The sequence below is a fragment of the Parambassis ranga genome, chromosome 16, assembly GCF_900634625.1.
Source record: "Parambassis ranga chromosome 16, fParRan2.1, whole genome shotgun sequence".
Lineage (NCBI taxonomy): Eukaryota > Metazoa > Chordata > Actinopteri > Ambassidae > Parambassis > Parambassis ranga.
This window is the reverse complement of record NC_041036.1, coordinates 13,362,021-13,379,375: the sequence shown is the minus strand read 5'-3', so window position 1 is coordinate 13,379,375 and position 17,355 is coordinate 13,362,021. Positions and strand designations below refer to the sequence as shown.

The window sequence follows — 17,355 nt, the reverse complement described above, 5'->3', positions numbered from 1 at the left end:
GTGAGGTTGTGACAGTGAGGATGTGTGTTGTGTGCACTTAGGTGAGACACTGATAAGACATATTGAGCGCCACTTTGCCCCTGTGCTCTCAGATGATAAGATTACAGCAAGGCCAGAGGTGTTCCTCTCTGCACTTTAGCCCCTTCGGCCTCCCCTCTCTGTGACCGGTGAGTATTCATGGTGGCACACAGCATGGGAAATTCATAAGGGGGAATCATCACTCATTCCTGGTTCCCCTTTGAGGACTGCACTAATTAGCCGGCGTCTGTGATTAGTTGGCTTGCGTTTGATCTGCCTCACTCCTCTCCCTCTCTGTTGAAAAGGCTGCCTTCTTATGCCGCGATTTGGCTGTGAGGTGCGCTAAAAAGTACACACAGGCAGACACACGAAAACTCAAGCAGATGCACAACTATGAACAGGTTTTTTTTTTTATTTTTTCCTGCCTTTTGGAGACTCTGCAGGTGGCTTCAGAGACACAGTATCATACAGCAGACAGGCACAAGCAAACACATGTGAACTGCAGTACTCCAAACCAAAGAGTAGATCTGTTAATATTTCACAACAGCATACCAGGAGCTGTGTTTACTTTCACTTTGAGAGTTTCGGCTTGTCATTGAAATTTCCCTGGAAAAACCAGACCGTATGCTGCTTATGAAAGCAACTTAGGGTGTGGGTGGTTAGCTGAGAAGTGGATTTACTTAACTTAACCCCAAGTGATTACAGCTAAAGATGGGCGAATTATGAATGTAATTAAATTTGTACAAATCCCCCTTTGCTCCCCCTTTTGCATTAGATCTCAATGGCAAAGCACAGTAGGGGATACCCATGCTGCGTTTAATATGACACAAATAGGAGCAGTTCTTCAGTGCGTGACAGAGCACTGTCTAATTACACAGAGGCTGTGATATTGAAGGGCCCGTCTGTCCTTGAAGCTGGCCACTGGAGCATGGCAGGGCCATCTCTGCCTGTTCATACCCCCATCTATCCATCCCTCACTTCCCAATCCTCTATCTGTCACTCTGCCTTAAGGCAGTAGATGGTAAACAAAGGCAGCTTCAGCCCAATGTAATGACGACCTGACAGGAGACTGCTCAGCAGCTTGTGTGTTAGCTGGTGTGCTGGCTGCTGTCGTTTCACTCCTCATGATCTCTGAGAAGTGGCTTCAATCTTCTAGGAGTCAGATCAATTGTAGCATCATTGTGACTGCTGAGCCATTACAGGCTAAAACCAGGGTTCATGTTGTTATTGAGGAGAAACTGCACTGATGTGTTCACCAACAGAAGGAATATCTTCTGATGTCAGTCTGTATGAATAGATGTTTTTTTAAATTAACCTCTTGTTGCTTAGATACTTTTAGTATTTTTGATTGGCAGACAAATAGCAGAGGTTGAAATAACATTAAATCTGCTTTTATTTTAATCATGTAAACAAGAAGAAGCCATGGTCCTGAATTTACCCTGTGTGGTCTTTATTCTCAGTGCTGAACATAACCATGCTTGATCTTTTTTGGCTTGTTTGTATGTTTGGGCGAGCAGACAAGAATCTGCCATCATTGGGGGGGTGGGGGCACTGGCAAAGAATCGTTTCTGAAATGTAACCAAGCAGAATCTGAGACTGACATGAAAACTTTACGTTCAAACCTTCATCATTTAATGTACGTTATCCACACCTATTTGTTCATTTAAAGGCTGCTAGCAGAGACATCCCTCATGTAATGCTATTGTGTCTGTATATTTATTAAACACAAATAACCTGCAGGGTGAACAAAGTTAGATCTTTCCATGAAAAAAAACGCAGATGTCAGATATGTTGGAGCAGAGGGTAATTCTCAGAGGGCATTCAGCTGCATGCGTTCTTTGTTGTTGGCTGTTGGATTGTTCGAAGCGTTGTCAGTGTGCCTTCTTGGCTTTGCTTTGTTGTCACTTCCCTTTTCTCTGCTTGTCAGTGGTTTGTCCAATCAGACTGATCTCTGTCATTAACAGGATTCGGCACAGATTCAAAATGCTCTTGCTTTACTAAAAAAATTTACTGCTACAATGCCAGCAGCAGACACCACAGAACTATGTGGCCATAGGCGTCTGATGGCTTGGTGTGTCACAAAGCTAGCATTGTTAGATAAATGTGTCAATAAGTCCAGTATATACTGTGTAGAACGATCCATTAAGGAGGAATGCTGTTATTCTTAGTTACATATTTATCTGCAGGCTTTTCACCTCCACCTTATCTGCAGCTTATCACAGGTAGAAACCTGAACAGTATGTTTTACAGCTGTATTAAATTCCTTTGTGACATAGTGAAAACATTCCTGCAAGTACTTAGTCACTCAAGTGAGACACTTTATTTTTATGCTTTACCTACATCCAAGAATAATTGTTTTTTTAATAGTTTTTGTTTTACTGATTTATTATCTAAACCTATAGTTAGATTGTTCACTTTGTCTATGCATACACATTTGCCCTTTTTATGGGATAATTAAAGTTAGCTTGTGTTGAATATCATAATCTCAGACAAATTCTTTTTTGTTTTTACCTTGAATGTTTCTGTGAATCCAGCCAGCCACACATTTTCATTGTGTTGTGTGTAATTTTATTTAACAGACTGACTTGAGAGGAAATGTCAGGTTGTGCTCCCCTTCCTTGTTTGATCTGTCTCCTTGAGCCGCACAACGGTCTATTATTTGATCATTCATCCATCTATCAGCAGCAGAACAATACACCGTGTTCCCAAGGAAAGTTGTCATAGAGACTGTCCTTCAGAGAATAATTAAAGTTGATCTAAACATTCAGTACAAAGGCAGGAGATGGAGGAAGGGGCCTGAAAACAAGGCATAGTGCAACCTCGTCGAAAGTTCAGCTGTTGCTGAACTTTTATGAACACTAGCACCCAAACGTCTTTCCTTTTTGTTTCCCTCCCCTCTTCATGGGTGAACTAGTAGAGAGTGTTGAATTGAGTTTCATCTTACCTGCCTGCTGTTGAGCCTTGAAGACAATGAGCTGTTCACCTCCGCCCTCACAGCTCAATGCAGACCTGTGGGAAGGTAACTTTGACGCAGACAATGCAGCTGCTCTAACATGCAAAGAATGGTTTCTCTCTCTACTTTAATTGCTTTAGTTATCTATTGTCTTCTTTGTTCTGTTTTGCCACGTCCTACATGGCTGATGTTTACTAATTGTAGCCGCCTCATTTGTGTAAAAAAAAGATCTTATTCAAATGCCTCATTGGGTTTTTCAGTCCATACCTTTGACATTTGAGCAGATCACTGCAACTCATAATAAATTAAAACTTTTGCTCAGATGCAGCAAGATGCTAAAAAAAAACACGTGGGCGTTGCTTTTTGCAACAAAACTCATCTGTCCGCTGAATGCGTTCCCTGCAGACGTCTCCTCTGCGTTCATACACAGTCTTGCCATCGGTAATTCTATCCAGCTGGTTGTTGTTGCTGGTTGTTGTTGTGACGGACACAGTCATCGGTTATCATAATATTGGTACACTCCTCCTTGTTTGTTTGCTTGCGGTGCCCGACCTTCTGTCTTCCATATGGCTGGCATTGATTTGGGAACATGCCGTGTGATCCTCCTGACAGATTGACTGTGCTAATAGCAGCCTCCCTCATATCACAGTACTGCGCTTTAATCCTTTAATGTGTGGAATAAATTAAGTTGGGCTCACACCCCCTCAACTGTGAATGGCACTGTGTGATGACAGCATTGTTGACCAATGGACTCATCAGTAGTAGGCAGAGTGGGTGAGTGGCAGCCGAGGAATAGCAGCTGGGAAATGAAGAACCCCCAACCCCCCCACACACCAAGGTGATGTAAAGGTGAACATTGGCGTCAAAAAACCCTAGAAACACAGCTGTGTTTTGGTCTGTGGGCGGAGTTGTCATGGAATTCCTCTCACTTTAACAAGCAGCTCATTTTTTTTTAATTCAGGGAAAGGATCACACCCAGCCTGAAATATCCTCTCTGACACCTTGTTAGACTCTCACATCCAAGTGTTGTTAGGGAGGTGAAAATAGGACACATAATCACATTATGTTAGCAGCTGACATGCCGAGGGACGGGTGTATGCAGACATACACAAAATGATGGATGAACAGATAAGACACGGACATGCACAGCCAGCCTTTGCAGAAGAACCTGGTCCTTCACTCCAGCTGTGCACTTCTGACGTAGCCTGATCCCTTAATTCAAGGCTATTTCCACAGCGAGATGCAGCCAGACGCCGAAATCTGTGAAGGATTTTTTGGGGGGCGAGTTAGATCTGATAAAGAGGTGGAAGGCCTCAGCATGCATAATGGGGAATGGATCAAGATATTTCCTAGATGCTGACCCTAGACCTGTCTGAAAAATGTTTTTCCAAAGCCTCCAATTTACATTTTCTAGCTTCGCGCTTTGACTCCAGATCTGTCACTATGGTCACCCGGCACCAAAACTCTGTATTACATGCTGAGCTAAAATAACATGCCCACTACAATTACCATGAGAAGCGATGGCACACAGGGCTTGGATGAAGAAGTCAGACAGAAAAAGAACTAGCAGAGTAAAAAAAAAAGTAGTCAAGGAAGAGCAGAATAAGCCAGAGGGATGAAAAGGATTTATTCCAAAATGAAAAGACAGGACAGGGCTATAGCACCGAGGGAAGAAAAAAGAAAGTGAGCGATGCAGAGAGGAGGCGAAAGCGGTGGAGGTAGAATGATGTGCAGGGCCCCGAACAGACAAAGCCGACCCAGGAGCCGCAGGGGAGCTGGGTGTCTGTCAGCCATCCAGCCAGTAAGTTATTCAGTCACTTATTCAGTGGGTTGGAGTGATAGCACTAGCAGAGGCTGTATGGAAGCAGGAGCAGTTATTTGTTTGGCTCAGGAGGGCTGTGTCCTTTCTGTCCACAGTAAACTGCCGGTTACAAGCGAGACTTTACTGATCCTAAACGGGCCCAGTGCTAGATGAAAACATGAAGCACCATAAAACATTGTTCCTTATGGCCTTTGCCATTTTCCTCTTTTCTGTTTTATGCCTTATACACCTCTACTTTACACAGTGGCTGTATTTGTTCATGTCATTCTTTATTGCTTTCTCTTGACGACCTCTCCTTCCTGCATTCGCTCAACTCACCCCTCTCTCTCCTGGGTCAGGTACAGTGTAGATGTTGGTGTTTATCAATAATGAAGCGATGAGAGGAGGAGGAGAGCACACTGCTTTCGTTCTAACCCAGGGATAAATTATTCACCCAGTGGAGAGGAGTGCCTCTCCACCCAGTGTGCCTATAATCGTGTGTGTTTCTGCGACTGCCTGCCTAAAATGTGGTTTTGCTTTACCTAGCAGTGTGGAAATGTGTTGTCTAACCATGGCCACACACACACAAACACACTCTCATTTTTGACTACTTTGCAAGTCATTTTTGTCTCGTTTGCATGGTTTTCTCTGAGTTTGGCAGATGCTAAATGATTCAGTGTGTTGTGTATGTTGTTGGTTGTAAGGTTCATCCTCCTGTTGCAAGGTGCGATGGCGATGCAGTAAAACTAAAGAAGCTGCTGTTGTGTTTGGATCACTTGTTTTTTCCCCTCCATTATCATTCAAACAAACATGATTTCCCATTTCAGACCTGTTTGACCAGTGGAGCTTGCTTGACCTGAAATATCCTGTGTTGTTTACATAACTGAGAATAGAAGATGGAGGTGGAGATTGGGTGAGACGGATCCACAGACATGCATTAACTATTGTGTATGTAGTATGTATGTCAGAACAATGCAGTTAACTGGTTTGGAGAACCCATTGTGAATTCTTCTACTTTGCCAGTTTCCTCTTACTCATGCATAATGCACAGGCTCATGGCACACTAAAGTCGCGGTCCAGTTATGGAGGCAGGAGGTCTTAGCATTTGGCGCTGAAGTAGTTTGCTGAGTATGAAATTGTATTTAATTTTTTTTCATTCAGGGTTTTAAAACTTCCCCTGCTGGGTCTTTTTTCATTAAGATGATACACTTAATTGAATTGGCAAATGCTTATTTTTGCAAATGATATTCGCTCAAGTCCTAGGGCATGTTTGTTATAAACAGGCAACTAAATGGGAATGTGCATTAGTATACAGATGCATGTGTATATCCACACACACACATACACCCCCCCAGTACAGATTTCTCCTCCAGCTGTTCATTTCTCATTGGCACTTTGAAGCCTGTTCATATCTCCCTGTGTCCCTCCCTCCAAGCCCCCATTTCTCCTTCACTCCCCCTTCTGTTACATTTCATGCATTTCTGCTTCCCTTCCTCATTTATGCCTCTGTGTCTGGTTTCCCTTCTCTTCCCACACTGAGTTGGTTATCAAATATTTCATCATGTCAGTGTGAACAAAGTGAAACATAGCACTCAGCCTTCTTCTTCTTCTTGCACCTTTTTTCTTGTTGCATCACGGGTGTTGGTTTTACTTCCTGTCTCCTGCATGCAACCTTGCTGCAACACCAAACCCTTTTTACAGCTGTAACCTTTTGTTACATTGATGGAACATCTGTGTTTTCCTTTTTCGGGGCGTTGACTTCATCTGATAGCCTTAAAGTCGGCTTATCTAACAAAGGTGCTTTGGACTCAATTGTTCCAACTAGTAAAAGCATGTGGCATGAATAGGTTATTGTAGGATGTCATATGAGAAGTCCATAATGCACACTTCTAAATGTAGCTTTCCCATGTGCTATCGATTGGCCCCTTATAGTGAGCACCGTGGAAAGGTCAATGAGAAGATGAGACACATCTCAAGTCTTCATTTCCTAGTTTTATTCTTGGCTTGTCAAACTGCCTCGCCTGTCAAAGCTAAGCTGCATTCAGACTCTGCCTCCTGCATACCGAAGTATCCACGTGTGTGTGTGCAAATATGTTTCTGTTTGTGTATTCATTCATAGGAGTGTGTGCAGGGAAAGTCTGAAGAATCCATATGTCTGATAGCAGCAACAGAGTTCAGGTTGATGCTGATTTAGACCCCAGCTGATAACGGGTATTAGAACAGACCAGCAGCAGTTTGAACACACAGCATCAAGTGGTGTTACTGTTCTGACACAATAGCCACATCATGACACTGAAATCTGTTTTAACGTCAGCCAGACTGCAAAGTAGAGTGCCAGATAGCAAGTGTCAGCTTGTTCATCTCAAAACCCAAACTGCATAGAAGATGAATGGTCTTGGCTTGGTCCCACTGAAAGATGAATAGCCTGTCCTCTTGACATCTGTGGTTGGATTTGTGTGTAAGTGATATGATGATATGGTCTTATGCATAGCTATGTGCCCTCCTTTGGTTGGGTGAATAAATCCATGTAAAATCTCTAACGTTAAAGTTTTCTGGTATGGGTGAAACTCATCACCATGGTTGCCAAAAAAAGGCTTATTGCACAGGGGTTTCATTCTAAACATCTGTTTTAATCCAAAACACAGCCTCTTCCTACCCTAACAAAATACACACTTTGTGGTTACAGAGCAGACCACAGCCTCCTCAGTGAAAGTCTGGACTTCTAGCCTGCCTCCTAAGGTTGTGGACTTTATAGGTTTATGTCACTTCAAGAGCTACATTCTGTTGCAGAGAAAGTGTTATTTTATGAGAGGAAATTTCTGATTTTCAGCCTTAATTGGAAGTGTCCGTATCTACATTTATACATGGGAATTGTTGCCCTTTTCAAAAAGGTCTGTTATTTCCATATCTGATGTGAAGAGAATGAAAGTAAACACTCTCTCCCACTCCTAAAGCTGAAAGTCAGCACTTTAATCTCACTTGTTATTTCATTTCAACTCCCATTTGCTGCAGTAAAGACCCAAAACAGCAGAAAAATGTGTCTCTGTCCCAATACTTACACGCGGCACTACATAAAACTAGAACCCAAGTAATAATTGTGGAATTGAATCTATGTCTGCGTGCCAGTGTCTCAACAAAATTGCACATCGGGAGCTTCACAAAGCTGGTATTTGGCAGCACTTTCATTCTCATTCAGAAACCACTTGTATCCAAGGCCAGTGCAGAAACACATCAATGCCGTGTGCTGAGAATAGAACCCAGACTTTTGAACAATGAAAAAAACAAAACGTTATAATAGATCATTCTTTACCTTTTTATGTGAAAACCTGTTTGGAGGGAGTTCCTGGATTCTTTGAGCCCACAGTGCTTGCTGGTTACGGATAAACTTTGCGGTGAATATGTGATAATGCTGACACTCGGCGTGCATTCGTTATGAGTGAGGAGTTAGATGCCGTGTTGAGAGAACTCAGCATGTCAAGTTTTGTAAGGTGGGTTAGAAATCATTTTAATTCCCCTGTTGAAAAACAAGATTGCACTTGCAGAAGTCAGAGAGGGAGCAGGCAGAGATGGATTCCATCAGGAAAGAAGAGAGACGCTCCACCCTGCACTCCATACTGCCTGAACCAAAGCTATTATTCTCTCTGAGTGGAGAAGGTGGCTACAACAACAACAACAATGAGAGAATAAAGAAATGAAGAAATTTGACCTAGAAGTATAATGAAAGCCAAGAATGCTTACTGAGACAGCAGTGTGTCAGAGAGGCCAATGCAAAACACACCCACACACAATGGACTGCCAGGAAGCAATCCTCAGGAACACTGAGAATAGGGGAAGCTTCATTGTAACCCACCTGACAGTGCATATCCACTAGCTTGATGAAAATGGCAGAGTTGCTGAGCTCTGATGGCCATTATATATTTTAGTAGATGGCCTGCACTCTCTGTCCCCCTGACGTTGTGCTTTTTCAGGCAAAGGACATGGGTGCCATTAGGCGTTGGAGTCAGCCAGGCAGGCAGCGAGGCAGGCGGACACAGGCTGATAAGCGTATGTTCGCTTTATAAGCCACGGCTGGCTTAAATGGGCTGCAGAGAAAATTAGGATTTGGGATATTTTTTTTGTGTGTGACTCACTCCCTCACTTCCTCTGGCTCATTCACGCTGTTTCACTGTGTTTTTTTTCCCCTTTCAATTCACAGCCAGTGTTTCTCACAAGGTCAGGTGTGAAGTCTACCCTTCCTCTCACTGCTCCAAGCCTCTCCCCTCTTATGCCTCGCTCTGTTTCTCCCTCAACCTGTACCACCTCTCCATTTTTAGTTGCTCCCACTGCATCCCTCTCTACGTCCACTCTCACTCCTCTTATTCCGACATGTCTCTCTCTTTTGTCCCTCAGCTGTCTCCTGTTAACCTTGTTTATAGCTCACATCGTCTCCCCTTCGAGATCCTCCTCTTCTCACCACGTTCTCTTTTCGCTCCCTCTTTCATTCTCTATTCTTGGCACTGCGTTCTCTTCACACCCTTTCATCCCCACTTTCCTTACACTTCTTCCCGCCTCCTCCACTCCTGTCCTCTCGTCGCTTTGGCATTCCCGGGCTGTCTCTTGTCTGCTCCTTTCATCCTTCCATCCTCCCTGCGTACTTCCTCCCCGGTTCATTTTCCTCTTCACAGACGAATGGTGGGAAATACGGATATGTCAGCGTGACCAGGCAGGTGATCAGAGCAGACTGTTAATATGGCAGGGCTGTCACAGTGCCATCAACATAATGTGTGGGGGTGTTAAAGACATAATGATAGGTGACAGTGCTTAGGATGCAGACATCTGACTACTCGAGGGGGCAGCTTGTGTGTGTGTGTGTATGCATTTGTTGGTTGTGCGTTTTGGTTTGGTTGTTGTACGTCACCTGCAGGCAGCTGAGCAACTGTAAAGTAGAGCAGCGGTGACACAAGGCTTCTGTTCTCGCTCTCCTCCCCTCCAACCCTCTCGTTCTCTCCCTCTGTCACTCCTCCTTTCTTCTCACTCTTACCCTTGAACTGTCTTTTATTCTCTAATTCCCTCAGTTCTTGTCCCAGCCGCCTCCAATCTTTCTGCCTTATGTTTAATATGACCAATGCTCTCTAAATATTTATACTGACAATTACTTTTTCAAATGCCGCATCCCCTAACCAATTCTGTTGTGTCCATGCACATGCACACACATATACACCCCCCCCTCTCTCTTTGTCGGCTGCCCTAATGACACCAAGTGCGAGCCTTCAGGGCTGGGGTTTGGGGACTATCATGGAGGTCTTGTGTGTCTTCTGTCTGTTATGTCTTGTGTGTAATATTCATTTCCCTGGGGCTGTATAGAGTCTCATAAGGCGAGCCTGTCTCTCATCTGAGCCCTGGCAGGAGTTGACCCGTGCTGGCTCTCCTCTTATTGCCTCTGAATGACAGACAACAGGCCGGGCTCAGTTCTTCCCCCACGCTGTTGTGTGTGGTTTCAACAGATGTGCCTTTTTTTGCATCTTAAATTTGCACATAAGACTGGAACTTATCTTCTGTGCCACACAGTACCGTATTGACCTCTGACATGTCAAGCTGAGTTAGTCCACGCACCACAATCAAGGCTTGTAATCAAGGGTTCCAATAAGCTTTCATCCCCCTTTTTTCTTGTTCTACTGCATCATTTTGTAACCAGAGTACAGCTTCCATTCCCAAAGCTAATCTGTAGTTAGTCAGACTAGTTCAGGTAGATTGACAGGTAGTTGCAGCTTGATCTACTCTAAATGGTCCAGACGTTTGAATGATTACAGGCCAGGAGCTCAGTGATAAAGCTGTCATGAGATTTGTATGTGTCCACATTGTTGCTGTGGGCAGACAGATATGCTTGTGCAAATATGTCCAAAAGAGAGAGAGGAAAAAAGTCGTTCCTCTTTCCAGCCCAATAAGGCTCTGTGCTTCTCCCATGGGCTACTTAGTGGTTGTCCAGAGGTTCTCTGTGGCTGCAAGGGGGTTGTTTTGTGGTTGTAAATTGGGCTGGTCCTGGGAGAGCTGGTGTTATTCTAGGAAAGGCTTGTTTTCCTCCACTTTCCCACTTGGTCTCTCTTCACTCATTCCTCCCTCTTCTCTTCTTCTGTATTGATATCTCAGATCTCCCCAGAGGAGAGAAGGTGTGGTGTTTATTGCTCGTCAAAAGAGAAAGACAGCGCTGCCCTTTCCTCTCCTACCGTATGGGCTTCATGTATGTGGGTGTTTGTGTGTTTCATCAGCCCTGCAGATCATATTAGTTTCAGAACAACAGCTTTGGCTCAGCACAAACTGGTGGAACTAGTTTTGCAAGTAATTGTTTGTCTTTAGGGGAGACAGTGTTTCATCTGTGCGTGTTTGTGTGGTGGCTTGCCAGCAAACACACTGTGAGAGCACACACTCGGTCTCACATGAAGCACTGGCTGAGGCATTCGAAGCTGTGTATCTGCAGGTAATCCACTCTTACTTAAAACAGGTGCCATCTTGCTGACATACACTAACGCGCGCTTACTCATACAAATAATTACATTTTTACACAGACCTGGATTATCACAGACACACACATGAGCAGATTGTCGTTCTAAAGCTCCCTCACACTTTCTGTTTCTCGCACACCCACTGACACAACAAACTAAGAAAAGCACATTTATTTTGACTCTTTGCTGTTACACAGGAATGTGTCGGCACAGCAAATGGCAGGCTATAGAAAAGCATAACCCATCCAGATGATTTATGACCTGTGTGCAAAAGAGACTGGTTTTCCTCTTCTCTTCTTTCTCTTCTTTGCAGCCCACGTTCCTCCTTTTTTTTGGCCTCTCCATCCACATACACGCACAGTCATGGAGAGATACCAGACTGTTGGCCTACTTGCTGGGGTTCACTAATGCTGTCCTCTGTCCTACCAGACGTTTCCACACTGTTCTCATATATCATCAGGAGGCTTTGTACCAATGTGAATTCTGTGCTCCCTTTCCTCCTCTGAAGGAAACAGATTTTTAACATTCTTTTTCTCTTTCTCTGTTCCATTTAGGATCATCAGGTCAGCGGGTGAAGGTAGAACCAGAGGTGTTGTCGTATCCTGGACAGACAGTCAACCTGCGCTGCGCCTTTTCAGATGCCACCGGGATACAGCTTACAATGGTCAGACACACACTGCCATGATGCAATTTTTCCCTGTTTTCATTTAGTATTTGATCATCTTTTCACACCTGCACACTCATATGAGCTCCAAACTGGGTTGGTGAGATGAAATTCTAATAAAAACGTCTGTTTCATCCTGAAATTGCAGCTTATTCTGCTGACTCGACACAATACCATTCGTTGAAATTGCTTGGTTTTGCCTCCACAATTGAAACAAGCAGTGCTGGCCATAAAGTGAATGGACAATTTAATATTTGACTTGAACATATGGCGGTTTTTCCTGTAAAGTATTAATGCATCTGGTGACCTGATTCTGCAGGTGTGCAATAATTCACTGCAGTCAAAGGAACCACAAAATGGCAATACAGTGCATGTGCCTTGTTTATTTGGCACATTAAACTTTAATCTAACAAATCATTGCCCACAGAAATAATCCTGAGGCCAGCAGTAGGTTTTTAACACATTTAGGCTTAATGTTTTATTACTCTGAACAAACAATACTAAGCTTCATTTTGCTTTGGGGGATTGAATATGGTAATGTGTGCACTTCATAGTTGCATTTCAATGAAGTGGGATGTGCACAACTGCACTTGGTGCTGCTCAGAACAGCTGAGAGAGAGTACTGCTCCTGTACATCCATATTCATACCTGCTCCGCTCGCTTGATTGGGATGCTGTCTGTGTATGCCGCCCTGTGGAGTTTACATTAAAATGTGGATGTCTCTTAAAATGCTCTCCAGTGTCGCTTATCCCCACCATGATAAATAAGGTCTGTTATTTTTCCTCTGTCACTGTTCGCATTCCAACCACTGACCCTGTGCCCTCTCCCTCACAGGTCACATGGATATACGAGCCAAAGGAGGGAGAACGCATCAACATAGCCGTGTTTCACCCCAGTTTTGAGCCCAACTACCCTAACTCACCCGTGAAGGGCAGAGTCAGCTTCACGCCCAGTCCTCCCAACCTGGCCAGCCCTTCTATCCAGATAACCGATGTTAAAATGACCGATGAGGGGAAGTATGTCTGTGAATATGCTACGTACCCCATTGGCAATGAGCAAGGCATCACCTACCTCGTCATGCTGGGTAAGTCTCTAATATAATCAACATATTTTGTCTATAAAACGTGTGAAGGAATGACAGGCCTTTCCATTGCAGTAGACCAGTGATTTGTTGAACTGGTCTAACCCACTGAACACCTCGAAACTGGGAAATGTTGGACATAAACACACCCTGTTTATGAGAAATGTTACGCAAATAAAGAGGAGAAGCTTTCAGTTTCATGTTACAGCAGGTAGAGCAAAACCAAAAGCATATAGTCACCATAAACTCTTCTAGAACTTTCTTATCTTTGTGAACCTGTGCATGATTTCACAGCATGGTGGCAGCACGCAATAAGACAAGAAAGAATCACTCAAAATCAGCACAGTTAATATTGTGCTAGCTGATTAGTTTCAAGGTAATTTGGCACCACAGTTTTTTTGAAATATTGATATTTGTATTAAATAACTATAACACTAGCTCCACTCTGCTGGGCTTCATTTTACACCACCCGACACACACACAACTTTGAGATAAATAGGAGCTTTGTTTGAGAGATAATACAGGAGCTCTGTTGTCATAAGTATTGCGCACCACACTGAGTGGTGGATTTACAGCTCTGTCTGTCAGGGGTAACACCCAAGCTTGTTGCAGTTATTGTTTGCCAACATGTACTCCAGGGGTTCAAAACCTATCTGCCGGCTATCTGCCTCAAAAGGATTCACAAAAGTGTTGCATGCTGACTGTTAAATTTTAGTTTTCCTACATCCCTGAAGTACCATTTTTTTCCAGGTTCTTTGTGCGATATAAAGGAGTCTTAGCCTGTAATGAAAAATCTGTAGCTTGAGCCAACTGTATTAAACTGAGTTAAATTAGCATTTCTAGCCAAAAGTCTAGTTCCATGTTGAGTGTTTATCTTTCTAGTAGAGCTTCTAGAGACTAATTGAATCTGTGAATTGAAGCAGTTCTGTGTTTTTTTCCCTTTAAATTGATCGTCCATCTGTCTATATTAAGCATATGCACATTTACCTTGCCAATTATAAATGTATAAGCCGCCCACTTCTCTCCATTTCCCTCCATCCCACTCCTTCCCCCAAAGGTAGTGTGCAGGTTAAAAGCATGTACAGCGAGGCCTAATTACTATTATAAGTGGTATTGTCAGATCAATTGTGTTCTTGTTAATGCATTGGAACTACGGGTCTAACCTTGGCCCAGCACCAGTGCCTCTGCCCGTCTCTCTTCTCCCTCCAACACATCATGCCTCTGTGCCTCCCCTCAGGCAGTGTATTGATCTGGCTGCTTGTCATGGCCCCTGTCAGCTCCCGTCCTACCTGCTCTCCTCTGATCCCACACGGGTATCAGAGAGGGCGATTGAGGAGGTAGAGTAGAGGGGGGTGAGCGATGGCTGGGATCATGTATTATTATTTGTGTATGAAAATGCAAAGGGCCAGTCAGGGAAATACTTTATTGATGGAGGGTGTTGGGGATAGAGGGGGCAATGGATTAGAGAAATGGAGGGAGAGTGAAAGAAGATTTAGGGTTTGTGTGTTTGCACTGGGGTGGGGCTTGTAATTGTTTATCAATGTAGGCTAGAGAGTGAAAAGATTGAGTGTATATACAGAGAGGGTGCGCAGGGGGTCAGAGGATGTGTGGAGATTGAGGTTTTGGATTTACTTTTGCCAGGCCGGTGACTCAAATTGTTTATCAATAATGGCGCACATTATCTTTTCCCTCAGCTGTCTTATTTCCATTTTATCTATCTCTGCATCCTTTAATCTTCTCTCGGCCACTCTGTTTCTCTTCCTGTCCCCACCCTCGACCCTTGAATCATTCTGTCCTTCCATCCATCAGCTAAGCCCCAGAATCTGGCCAGCGTCATGACGGTGGAGGCAGGCACTAAGCCGGTCATTGTGGCGCACTGCGAGTCTGTGGATGGCCGTCCTGCTGCACAGATTTCCTGGGTGACCACAGCCAATGGCAATGCAACAACAGCGTCCAAGGCAGGGGCTGACAACACGGTGACTGTGAGCAGCGACTACTACATGACTCCTACAGCAGCAGACAATGGGAAAGACATCAGCTGTGTGGTGACACACAGGACGCAGGTCAAAGCAGAGAGCTTCCCGATGAAGCTGGCAGTTCAGTGTAAGACCCCCCACACACACACACACAGTCTTTATTCCTCCATAAATTCCTTTGGCGTTAATGCTCTAACATGATTTGCTCATTTAAAACCTAGGAGTGATTAATTGAACTCATCACTATGCCTTTCCTCTGTCCTTTCCACAGACCCCCCTCAAGTGACAATAGACGGCTATGACAATAACTGGTATCTTGGTCGCACTAACGTGGTGCTCACCTGCCAGGCCTCCGCCAACCCTGTTCCACTTTCTATCAACTGGAAGACGTGAGTGCTTTCCCTTTCCTCACACTTTTCCTTCTTTTACCCTTCATCTTGAGGTCCACAATCCTCACAGAGCTGTAATCAGCGCTTTTATTATTACCACTACAGAACTCTGCTCTGATTATGTAGATAGCCATATAATTTCTCATAATGGACTCTGTGGCTTGAGATTTAACCCTTACATAATGAGAAAACGTCTCCTCCACCTCTTTCTCTTTTCTGTATTATCAGTGATTAACGTTGCTGTGATAAAAATTCTGGGGGAAAAAAACTAACTTTAAAATGGCAGAGATGAGATTTTATGCACATATCCAGCAGTTTTGATTTTTTTCCTTCTGTCTCCTTTGTATTTCACAGCAGTCTGTCTTGTCTCAGGGAGGGTGGGGAACTGATTGGGTGTGCACTGCTGATCGAGATTAGCAGGATTTGATACAACACAGACATTTCTGTAAATGTCCCTGTTTTTGGGCCCCAAAGCCAAACAAAAACCACTGTCATATTTCTTGTTGCTTGTGTTCCCTACAGCATGTCAGGAGAGGTTCCGGATAATGTACAGATCTCAGGCAAGGAGCTGAAGGTGCTGAAGGTGGACGAGAGCGTCAACACCACCTTTGTCTGTGAGGTCAAAAATAGCCTCGGGACTACCAGGGAGCAGGTCACAGCCACTGTCAGAGGTGAGTCCGACAAACACAACACAGAACAACAAAACACAGCGTGTGCATAAAGGGTCTGTGATGTGAAGGTCAGATAACATTTAAAACTGCTGTTATCTGCTTTGAGTACAACATGCATTCTGATTGTCTGAAGGAACACTCAGTCAGAGAAACGTCCTCTTTCTGCACTTGCCTGTGATGTGATAAATTGGTTTTAGAATTGTTCCTGTCATCACAAATCTTCCCATCTGCTGCTCTAAATAGATTAAAACCAATACTACGTGCAAATGTCCCAACACACTGATAAATTTTATGTAGTAAAATGCATCAATAAACCAGTGAACATTTCAGAGGTAAAGTAAAAAGCACTCACGGGACTCACTTGGGTCTCATTCATCATGTAAACTTTCCCCTGGCTTGTATATAAAAACATTTATATCCTCTGAACTGATGAACTGGAACAAAGCACACTTTCATCACACAAGCTACACATTTCCTGGTGTTCTGCGCTCTCATGGCCTCCCCAGGGACACACGTTGTTCTGCTCCAACTGTCACACAAACACACACACATTCTCTGTGCTGAGGACTGTCTTGGGTGTGTAGAGTAGGGTTAGAGGGTCAAGCTGCTCTGTCCATGGTGTACATGTGAGTTTGGAGTATTCTGTTCGTGCTTCTGGATTCTTTCCTTCAACCCCATGTCCCCCTTTTTATGTGTGCTGTTAACAACACCTGTCACTTTTCTGCGTCTCTTTGCATGTGCTTAACTCAACTGTATTATATCATTTGTATCCCTCAGCGATGCCTAACGTGTCGGGTGCTTTGTACATCTTATGGCATTCGTAAAGCGGTTTGATTGTTTGAGCACATGGACAAGAGGTGTCCTTGTTATAAACTTTTACATTTACTTCTTTAATGTTTGTGAAGTCATGATCACCAGCACCCTTTATTATCAGTTAGTGGCATGAGAGGTAAAAGTGAATTAAGCAGAGCTTTAACGTACGGCTGCAATCACTAAAGCACTTAATGCACATAACGGCGCTGTTGACTTTGAGATGAAGATTTTAATGTCATCTGTGCAAATAGATAAGACTTGCACTCACACACAGAGGCTCAGGCCCGCCTCTTCTGGTGGATATTTTGGAAGATGTGAACACCAGCTCTTTAAATTGTGCTGTGCTAGCTTCACTTATGATGATTCTGAATCCTCTGAAGTGTGAACAAATGCCTTCAGTCGAACCTTTGCTTTCCTCACGACAAACTGCCGCTTTAAAATGGACAGACTTCATGTTGAATTAAAGAAAATTCAAACAGAATCAAAAATCTTTCTGTCTCTTACCATTGA

General features: G+C 43.8%; 1 protein-coding gene across 2 annotated transcripts in view; it reads left to right on the top strand.

Moving 5' to 3' along the window:
* The window catches only part of LOC114447909 (nectin-2), a 73,537-nt gene that overhangs the window by 18,641 nt on the left and 37,541 nt on the right, over window positions 1-17,355 (top strand). For both annotated transcript variants that reach the window (XM_028424449.1, XM_028424448.1), the window contains exons 2-6: window positions 11,806-11,915; window positions 12,750-12,999; window positions 14,806-15,099; window positions 15,244-15,361; window positions 15,884-16,032. In XM_028424449.1, the coding sequence (XP_028280250.1) occupies window positions 11,806-11,915; window positions 12,750-12,999; window positions 14,806-15,099; window positions 15,244-15,361; window positions 15,884-16,032 (921 nt within the window). The remainder of the gene's footprint in view (window positions 1-11,805; window positions 11,916-12,749; window positions 13,000-14,805; window positions 15,100-15,243; window positions 15,362-15,883; window positions 16,033-17,355) is intronic.